Genomic DNA, 11,322 nt, shown 5'->3' on the forward strand with positions numbered 1-11,322 from the left:
TGAATGTTTAAATTGGCCAGGCTTAAAACACGTGCAAATGATAAACTTTCGTGAGGATGCGCAGCAGTGGCCCGTCAACTGTCCTGAGCGTCTTTTTAGGCTGGCCTCAGCCAGTCGGTTGAGATCACCGTGGGCCCCTATAATCGTCACCACCTTTCACCCCACTAGCGACGGCCCTGCGTAGGACCCCAGTCGATAAATAAATGTCTTCTTAACCTAAAGCATAGACAGTAGCACCTCCTGCTGGATCATCTGTCTGTCATTAGAAAGTTGCAAAGTTTAAACAAAAGCTTATTTTATGGGAGGAATTACGTCCTGGAAGATTTAAGTCCTCATGAGATGCTTAGAAATAAATTTGAATTTATTTATTTTTATTTATGTTTATGTAGTTTGTAACTCACACCTTCCACCTTGAATCTCCACAGACAAATGAATCTCCTAAGACAGACGGATCTCTACAAACAGATGAATCTCCTCAGACAGACAGATCTCCAGAGATAAATGAATCTCCTAAGACAGACAGATCTCCACAAACTAATGAGTCTCTTGAGACAGACAGATCTTCAGAGATAAATGAATCTCCTAAGACAGACAGATCTCCACAAACTAATGAATCTCCTCAGACAGACAGATCTCCAGAGATAAATGAATCTCCTAAGACAGACAGATCTCCAGAGATAAATGAGTCTCCTAAGACAGACAGATCTCCAGAGATAAATGAGTCTCCTAAGACAGACAGATCTCCAGAGATAAATGAGTCTCCTAAGACAGACAGATCTCCAGAGATAAATGAGTCTCCTAAGACAGACAGATCTCCAGAGATAAATGAGTCTCCTAAGACAGACAGATCTCCAGAGATAAATTAATCTCCTAAGACAGACAGATCTCCAGAGATAAATGAATCTCCTAAGACAGACAGATCTCCACAAACTAATGAATCTCCTCAGACAGACAGATCTCCAGAGATAAATGAATCTCCTAAGACAGACAGATCTCCAGAGATAAATGAGTCTCCTAAGACAGACAGATCTCCAGAGATAAATGAGTCTCCTAAGACAGACAGATCTCCAGAGATAAATGAGTCTCCTAAGACAGACAGATCTCCAGAGATAAATGAGTCTCCTAAGACAGACAGATCTCCAGAGATAAATGAGTCTCCTAAGACAGACAGATCTCAACAGATAAATGAATCTCCTAAGACAGACAGATCTCCACAAACTAATGAATCTCCTCAGACAGACAGATCTCCAGAGATAAATGAATCTCCTAAGACAGACAGATCTCCAGAGATAAATGAGTCTCCTAAGACAGACAGATCTCCAGAGATAAATGAGTCTCCTAAGACAGACAGATCTCAACAGATAAATGAGTCTCCTAAGACAGACAGATCTCCAGAGATAAATGAGTCTCCTAAGACAGACAGATCTCCAGAGATAAATGAATCGCCTAAGACAGACAGATCTCTACAAACTAATGAATCTCCTCAGACAGACAGATCTCCAGAGATAAATGAGTCTCTTGAGACAGACAGATCTTCAGAGATAAATGAATCTCCTAAGACAGACAGATCTCCACAAACTAATGAATCTCCTCAGACAGACAGATCTCCAGAGATAAATGAATCTCCTAAGACAGACAGATCTCCAGAGATAAATGAGTCTCCTAAGACAGACAGATCTCCAGAGATAAATGAGTCTCCTAAGACAGACAGATCTCCAAAGATAAATGAGTCTCCTAAGACAGACAGATCTCAACAGATAAATGAATCTCCTCAGACAGACAGATCTCCAGAGATAAATGAATCTCCTAAGACAGACAGATCTCCAGAGATAAATGAATCGCCTAAGACAGACAGATCTCTACAAACTAATGAATCTCCTCAGACAGACAGATCTCCAGAGATAAATGAGTCTCCTAAGACAGACAGATCTCAACAGATAAATGAATCTCCTCAGACAGACAGATCTCCAGAGATAAATGAGTCTCCTAAGACAGACAGATCTCAACAGATAAATGAATCTCCTAAGACAGACAGATCTCCAGAGATAAATGAGTCTCCTAAGACAGACAGATCTCCAGAGATAAATGAGTCTCTTGAGACAGACAGATCTTCAGAGATAAATGAATCTCCTCAGACAGACAGATCTCCACAAACTAATGAATCTCCTCAGACAGACAGATCTCCAGAGATAAATGAATCTCCTAAGACAGAGCGATCTCTACAAACAGATGAATCTGATAAAACAAACGGATCTCCACAGGCAGATGAATCTCCTCTAATGACAGGTAAAAATAATTTGAGTTAACCCCTAAAAATCCTTACAATTACTATAGGGTTTCAGCGCTTTGGGCTTGAACCACTCATACATTCATAAAATAGATTATAAAAATAATGTGAATTAACAAATAAACAAGCATACACTGCAATTTCATAAGCACTATAAATTTGCATTCCACTGGGGGTGAATGAAACCTGGTTTGCCAAAACTTTTGAAGTAGGTGCGGCCACTTTCACTAAAATGGCTATAACTCTTGAACAATGAGATATTTTAACCAAATTTGTTATACTTATGTATGATGTCATTCTGTGCTCACTCACACACACACACACACACACACACACACATAAAATAATGTGGCGATTCACCACTTGGTGGTGCTATAATATGAAAAAAGACATAAAAACAGCTATAACTATGCAACCGTTAGTCCATTAACTTGAAAATTGGCATGCAGTGTCTTTGTTCAAGTTGCCTTGATGTTTTATGAGGATACTCGTGTATCTCAAGAGACATAGCCATCATTGGCCAATGAAGTTTGAGCACCTATTAGACCAGGTGGTAAGACTTTAGAATACTGTTACGGCCAAGGCTATAACATAATGAGGGACAACACAACAAGGCTCGGTTCATAGGGAAATTTATTTAAAATAATACAAAAATAGGGACCACGAATGTGAGGAACTAGTCAGGAGAGCAAAAGTAGAAAGGAGAACACATCTCCACGTCTGGACGGCCACTCAAGTCCCACCCTCAAATTCAGCTGCGTGGCTTCTTTTCAACACGTGCTGATGGTCCACCGCTGTAGGTAATCTGCTCAATCACAAACATAGGTAACAAGTTTCCAGCCCCCTAGCGGGCAGACAAATAATAACAGAAATACATGCACATGTAACAATACTGTCATTAATGAATAACTACACAGGAACAAATGACTAATGCACTATTTACATTCTAGTAACTACTGTTAACTAAGAAGAAACTCTGATTAACAAATCAGTAAGTAATAGCATTCAGTTGAAAGTGGTAGTTCACTATTAGCTATCAGTATCTACTTTTTCTTTTCATTACTATCCAAACCCTTACATATACCATAAAAGCTTACAATGATTTCATTAGTTATAATGTTATAGACACTTTTTCTGTTAGTAAACATTGTGACGTTTTTCTGTGGGCGGAGTTTAGGTGGAGGCAGAAAGATTCCCCTGACCGCTTCACTAATGCTAGCTATGAAGTTTGTTAGCTTGATTTTTGACTGGAGAAAATCCGATTTTACCTGCATATGTAAGGTCAATCACTGTCCAGGACTGCGATCGTTATTTGAAAAGGTTAACTATAACGGACGAAACCAGATTGGCCGACCCATCACTCAAAGCATGGACGATCTGACAGGATTAACGTTACCTCCGGTTCTCTGTAGAGAAACCTAACGTGTATAGTTAAGACAAACTCACCTGTGTCTGTCTAGTCATGAAGCTGTATATATACACTTTTCAATTTCAGCAGGCAACTAATTTTACAGCTACATGAACTGGGCCAAAATACAAAAAAAAGTTAAACATTCAATGTAATGGATATATTATTTGAAGATGTACAACCTGAATCCCGGAAATGTTGGGACGATTTTTTTTTAAAATTTGAATAAAATGAAAACTAAAAGACTTTCAAATCACACAAGCCAATATTTTATTCACAATAGAACACAGAGAACATAAATGTTTAAACGGATAAATTTTACACTTTTGTCCACTAAATGAGCTCATTTCAAATTTGATGCCTGCTACAGGTCTCAAAAAAGTTGGCACGGGGGCAACAAAGGGCTCTCAACTGAGGTTGTTGAGACCATCCTCCAACCCAGAGCTCCCTCTACGAGGAAACTGTAAGTCTTGAAGTGGAAGCTTTCACTTCTTGTTGCGGAGACTGCCAGCTCGACCCAGTCACTTGCCCACTTGGTACAGTTCTGGAGTTCCTGCAGGCCCGTTTCTCCACAGGGTTGACCCACTCCACCCTATAGGTCCACGTGGCGTCCATTGCGGCCTACCAAGCCCCTCATGGTGGCCAGTCAGTGCGAAGATACCCCCTAGTTACACATTTCCTCTACAGTGCGCTGAGGCTGAGACCTCCAGCCAGAGAAGCTTATGCTAAGTGGTGGATCAGGATGCTATTTCATAGCCTCAAGTCCTCTGATCTCCCTTCTCCTTTGGGGGTCAAGGCTCACTCCTCCAGAAGTTGGCCTTCGGGACGGCGGGCCCTGCCTGCTTTAGCCACTCCGGGCTCCCTTTCTCTCGCCTGAGTTGTGCTCTTCCACACTAGGCAGGGATTTTTGGCGGCGTGGGCATCTCGTTCCCAAAGCGTTTTGATGCAGCTCGAGTTCCTGAAGGGGAATGTCTCAAGGTTACGCATGTAACCCTAGTTCCCCGAGGGAATGAGACGCTGCGTCTCAGGGCCATACATCCAGCATCCCTGTGAGCGCTTGCTTCATTCCTAGAAACTGACGCCGGTTCCACTGCACGTGCATTTATTCTTCCTGGTCGCTATGTCACCCCGCCCGTGACGTCTCGCCCATCCATTGGACTGATTACACACGTGGTTCAGAGCGTGGTCACGCTGAAAGCGTTCCTAAAGCGTTTCGACGCAGCATCTCGTTCCCTTGGGGAACTAGGGTTACATACGTAACCTTGAGACGATTTCTCCGTTTAAACATTTGTTGTGTCATCTATGTTCTATTGTGAATAAAATATTGTCTCATGTGAAATTCTTTTAGTTTTCATTTTATTCAAATTTAGAAAACGTTCCAACATTTCTGGAATTCGGGTTGTATGTGTCATGTAATGATCAGTTATTTTAAATATACAGTATACCTCCTGTAAATGATGTAAGTTGTCAAAAACAAAAGTGATGCGTTTATAATTTTGTTCTGTGTAGTAGAGAGATTCATAAGAAATCTTTAGACGCGTAACACAATCTATAACAACAAAAGACAATAGCCTACTTTATTTAACCTTTTCTGATAAGAAGTGTGCACTGCAAACGCGAGCATTTTTGACGATCATTTCTGATCAGTCCGGTCGTTTTATCGCGTTTAACCACAGCTGTCGTTGGTTTTTTGTCTGGCAGTGACAGCAGTTATGCTTTAAAATGTCAAATTGGAGCCTCTACTACGTCGATTCTGGCACCCGACATCACAACAAGACGATATTTTAAGCTCCTTATGTAGCCGATCTGCGCTGGTTTGAATGAGCCGCCTCCAGTTTTCCCTTTGTTTTGCCTCCAGTTAGTGCTGTGACGTAATTGTGACGTCGGCCCTAAAAGGGTCTATTCACTTTAGAATACTGATCCAAATAATTATTAAATTTCTTCTGATGGATTTGGTAATACTTGAGTCATTGCTAGTGGGTTACCATGATCTTCACTTTAGAATTAATTATATATTTTGCATTATGAACCTGTATATAGTAGTTCTTAGTAGTTCTCTGGGAGATATGAAAAACAATAATTGAGTCATTCTATGAAACGGGTGCATTTCAATGTTCAAAATTTTCACTAAAGACAAACCTTCTTTTCAACAACTTGAAAGATATGTTAATCCTTCAGAATACACATTTTCCCACCTCAGGCACAAAATCCTTAATATTATTGCCCTGTTTATTCAGGAAAGGGTGCCTTTATTGTACCACCCTGTAACGGACAATATGTACACCATTAGAGTAGTAAAACAAGAAATAGATTTTTAAAATATGATGTTTTCCTAATAGTAAAATGTCCCTTTTTTAGAATCTATCAATAGAAAGTATGTAATTTAGTGCATTTTTTTTATTCTTAGATTTTTAATCTTGAAAAATGAATTCAACATTTCAATCGCCTTGTTGTTTGTACTGAAAAAACAAATTCACTTAAAAAATACAAAAAAAATTAAATTTATTGGATTAGTCCACACAACAAGAACATCATTCAGCATTAATTTATGTAACACTTCATTTCCTTTCTATACATTTTTAACAAAATGACCCTGTGACGGGGTGGTAACTGATGTGACGGGGTGGTATGGAAAAGTCATGTACACCATATGTAAAAACAGTTACTCATCAGTGATAGGCCTGTTTCTTTTTCTCTACAAGTGTCCATTTATTTATAATCCTAACTCAGAATCAGAAAGAGCTTTATTGCCAAGTGTGTTTACACACACACAAGGAATTTGTCTTGGTGTCAGGAGCTTCCAGTACAGAAGTACAAACATAGTGCAGACATACATATAATTTAAGGTAATAAAAACACTAATAATAAAGAGAATAGGCAATAAATTATAAATAACAAAAGTAATAAAAATATAGAGAAAAATAAATGTCCATAGACAGAATTGTGAATGTGCATCAGCATCGCTGTTGTCTCTCAGCAGTGCTTCATGTAGCCATGATGGAGACAGATCAAAAGGTAATTCATTAAACACAGATAGTGAGTGAGTGATAAGTGACTGAAAAGTGACTGAAAGAGATACGTGTAAGAGTGATATAGTAAGTGAGTGAATGAACCAAACAGGGTTAAATTAACAGAAAAATAAATTAATCGATTTCACACATCCTCACATTCAAACAGGAAGCAGAACCTCTCAATTACATCCATTACCACTGCGTCACAATAAAACATGTTACGGGGTGGTAAATTTCATCCCAAAATAGCCACAGATCTCCCATGTAGTCAAGTTCCACACCCAGAATACATGCATTCAATCTGAAATATAATTTTATTTGCATTAATAATGCAAAAAATGCAATAAAAAACTGTTTTCCCTATATATTTTGCATGACGGGGTGGTTGGTTTAAGCTTGACGAACCCTGCCTAACATGTAAAAGCAACACATAAACAATGTAAAAGAATGTCAGGACTAGCCTACTTTTGTTCTTGGTGGCTACAAGGCTTAAACGATGTCATTTATAGCAACAGTACATTATTTACAGCTAAAACAAGTTAGTCAAACTGAGGACGCACACAAATCATAAAATATTTACAAAAAAAACATTACAAAAAAAAAACTTTGTCTTATGTAAACAGGGACACATAATTGTCCAAAAATAAATAAATAAATAGTCCTATTTGGTGATATTTTATTGGTCAACATGGACATGTGTAATTGGCTATGTACTAATGAAAAATGATTCAAAAATAGAAAAATTAATTTAAGAAAAGCATTTTATCATATCATGTTAACAAGAACACTTGAATTAATTACTTTAATTTTTCGTGCCCTATGCATCTCATCGAATGTTCCGGACCAAAATGGCACCCGTTTCGTAGAATGACTCATATGTTTATAAAGTTTATTTGTAGCCTACGTATTATTACTTTTTTCTTTGAGGTATGATGTACTAAATTTTTTATTAAGATCTTGTGAGACCCTCTGTAATTATAAAATGGTTTGGTCTAATTTGTTAAAAGGGTTCAATTTTGATGACAGTTAGCTCTGGTGAGGGATCCCTGGAGAAACATCTAAGGCCCAGAACTCAGTAATGTGCTGATATTTCATTTATTAGGGTTTTTGTGTGTGTGTTTTCCCATTTTTTCTGCACCTTTGTGATCAGTACATGAGTGTGGCAGAGAATAAAAATGGAAATTTTGAAGACTCTAATGCCTCCTGGAAATTTATGGAAGAACCCTGACACCTACTGTCTAGTAGCTGCATTTCTTACAGATTTCTGCTCATTCGAAATCAGATACAGATGAAGTAGCACTGTAAGATTATATTTGTTTGAATGCATTATTGAGAGAGCGATTGCATGTGAAAAGTGTCATACCGGTTTAAATCATGCTTTCAGCTGAAAATATTCAGGATCTAGAAGGAACAAACTAATTCCTTGAGAACTATAACTTCACGCTCTTGTCCACTGCCATCATCATAATCTTCACATTCTTTCAGATTTTAGTGATTCTTCTCTATCAAGCTAGCTAAATGTTTAACATGTGAATTCTTGTGGTGGAGCGCTCTTGGAGCGAGTGAAAACTACGGCGCTCTGACTTTAAAAAAATCCACTCCTCCCTCCATTCAAAATCGCTCCACTCATGTACTTTGATTGAAAATCACAGGTATAGTCAATTTTGTTTCAGTGATCAGTTTTTCTAACTTGTGTGCTAGTGATTAAATGTGTATTCACTTTTGTTGCAATACTATACCTGCAATGCATGCAGAAATGATACAACAGGTAATACAGTTTTAAATCATTTGATATTTTAGTGATGCTTCACAGGGGTGTATTCACTTCTTTGCTATACTGTAATTATAAATCAACATACAAACAATTGTTTCCCTTTCCTTCAACCAGCAGTGGAAAAAGGTCAGAAAAAGACAATTAGACCATGCCAGTCTGCTGTTAACAACAATCAAAAAATGTCAAGAGAAAACACAAGCAGCAAAACCATGGAAATGGGCCACAGCAATGGAAAGGGCTTAAGTGTTGTACATAATATAAAGAACAACTGGAGCAGAATAATAGAAGATGGAAGCAATGAAAACCTACCCATGTTTAAACTCAATCTGGATGAAACATGGCAGAACAGTGATGGATTCTGCAGAAGAAGCACATTTGGGGACAACATCACAAAAGGAAATAAGACCATTATGATGATTGGAGCCACAGGTGCAGGAAAAACCACTCTAATTAACAGCATGATCAACTACATTCTGGGAGTGCAATGGATAAACGACTTCCGGTTTCTGCTAATAGATGAAGGGAAGCAGAAATCCCAGGCTGAAAGTCAGACATCGGAGATCACAGCGTATCAGATTAATCACATGAATGGTTTTCGGGTCCCATATTCTCTGACTATTGTGGACACACCAGGCTTCGGCGACACCAGAGGAATTTCACATGACCAGAAAATCACAAAACAGATTCAGGAGTTCTTTTCTGCCCGAGGAGGGATCGACTGCATTGATGCCGTGTGTTTTGTAGTACAGGCTTCACTTGCCCGTCTGACGCACACACAGAAATACATCTTTGACTCCATTCTTTCCATATTTGGGAAGGATATTGCTGAAAACATCCTTATGATGGTCACTTTTGCAGATGGGAAAACACCTCCTGTTCTCGAGGCCATCAAAGTCGCTGAGGTGTCCTGTTCTACCAACGAGTCTGGAGAACCACTTCACTTCAAGTTCAACAACTCTGCTGTGTTTGCTAGCAATAATAAATCTGCAGAAGATGAGGAGTCTGACTTTGATGAAATGTTCTGGAAGTTGGGTTTTTCCAGCATGAGGAAATTCTTCACATCCCTCAACATGATGAACACCCAGAGCTTGTCTCTCACACAGGAGGTCTTAAAAGAGCGGCAGCAGCTAGAAGTGCATGTGCAGGGTCTCCAGCCCCAAATCAATGCTGGTCTGACAAAACTGGATGAAATCAAGAAGACAAGAGCTGCTCTGCAGCAGCACAAGGCTGAAATGGATGCAAACAAGGATTTTGAATATGAATTAGAAGTAACTGTCCCAAAACAGATTGAAATCAAAACAGGCTACTACTTAACCAACTGCCAGAAGTGTCACTTCACATGTCATGATACATGTATATATGCAGATGACCGTGATAAACATAAGTGCATAGCTATGGAACATGGAGTGTGTACGATCTGTCCTGGAAAGTGTGCCTGGAATGTGCACTTTAATCAGAAATATAAATGGGATTATGTCACAGAAAAAAGAAAGGAAACCTATCAGGATTTAAAGAAGCGATTTGAGGAAGCACATGGACAGGTCATGTCAAAAGAAAAGATCTTCGAAGAGCTTGAAAAGGAGTTTCAGGTTGTCCAGGATATTGTGGCCAAACTAATCAAGGGATCTCAAAAGTCCTTGGAGCGGCTGCAGGAAATCGCTCTCAAGCCCAATCCTCTGTCCACCCCTGATTACATTGATCTGATGATTGAGTCTGAGAAACAAGAGGCCAAGCCAGGATTTCAAGATCGCATTCAGTCTTTAATGGAAGTCAGGAAGAAGGCAGAGATCATCAGTAAGGTTTCCACAGGAGAAGTGCTTCCAGAGGATTGGAATGATTACAAACCCGAAGCAAGAAAAAACGGAGTATCCTATAATCCAAGGGTCCTGTTCAATAATGCAGTGAATTATATTAGTGAAAAAATGAGCAGAAAATGAAATATAATACAAAGCAATACAATACAATTATTATTTCTATAGCACATTTAAAACAAATGCATTTGATCAAAGTGCTTTCCGGCATCAATACAACAACAAAAAAATAATTACATACAGACAGTCAGACAATTTATAATTAAATCCTGATCACTCTAATCAATTCTAAGAGCTACACTAAAAAGATGTGATTTCAGACATAAAAGAATCCACCGATGGGGAAGATTTAATGTGCATTGGAAGAGGGTTCCATAATCGTGGGGCAGCCACTGAGAAAGCCCTCTTCACCCTTTGATTTTTATCTAGTTTTTAGGAATATGAAGAATCATCTGACTCGAAGGTCTCATATTTCTTGTATTTTGATAAGGAATCAAAAGGTCAGCAATATATTTTGGGGCATCACCATGCAACACTTTAAAAACCATCACAGGAACCTTAAACTCAATTCTAAATTTGACATGCAACCAGTGTAAATAAACCAAAACTGGGGTAATTATCTCTCTTTTATTCACCGTGTGTGAGTCAAAAGTCTGGCAGCAGTATTTTGCACTAATTGAAGATGAGATAACTGACCCTGTGAGATACCTATATATATATATATATATATATATATATATATATATATATAAATATAAAGAATTACAGTAGTCAGTGTGTGATGATACAAAATCATGATTAACAGAGAACTGATCTGAGTTGACAAAACCCAGCCTTAACAACACTAGTAACATGTTTATCTAAAACTAAACCTGAATCCATGATAATGCCCAAACTCTTGACATGACCTGGAACACTTGTCACCATATAGAGGCCAACCTACGTGTAATTTCCTTAGAAGCAGAAGGGCGTCCAAAGACAACACAGTCAGTCTTATACATATTAAGATGAAGAAAATTACTTGCCAACCA

At 38.6% G+C, this 11,322-nt stretch overlaps 1 protein-coding gene across 1 annotated transcript in view; it reads left to right on the plus strand.

Moving 5' to 3' along the window:
• Window positions 1-10,941, plus strand: part of LOC131539170 (uncharacterized) — a 15,663-nt gene extending 4,722 nt beyond the window's left edge. The window contains exons 2-4 of the mRNA XM_058773526.1: window positions 426-829; window positions 884-2,286; window positions 8,595-10,941. Coding sequence (XP_058629509.1) covers window positions 426-829; window positions 884-2,286; window positions 8,595-10,417 — 3,630 coding nt within the window. The 3' untranslated portion in view covers window positions 10,418-10,941. The remainder of the gene's footprint in view (window positions 1-425; window positions 830-883; window positions 2,287-8,594) is intronic.
• Window positions 10,942-11,322: the final 381 nt, after the last annotated feature.

The sequence above is a fragment of the Onychostoma macrolepis genome, chromosome 04, assembly GCF_012432095.1.
Source record: "Onychostoma macrolepis isolate SWU-2019 chromosome 04, ASM1243209v1, whole genome shotgun sequence".
NCBI lineage: Eukaryota > Metazoa > Chordata > Actinopteri > Cypriniformes > Cyprinidae > Onychostoma > Onychostoma macrolepis.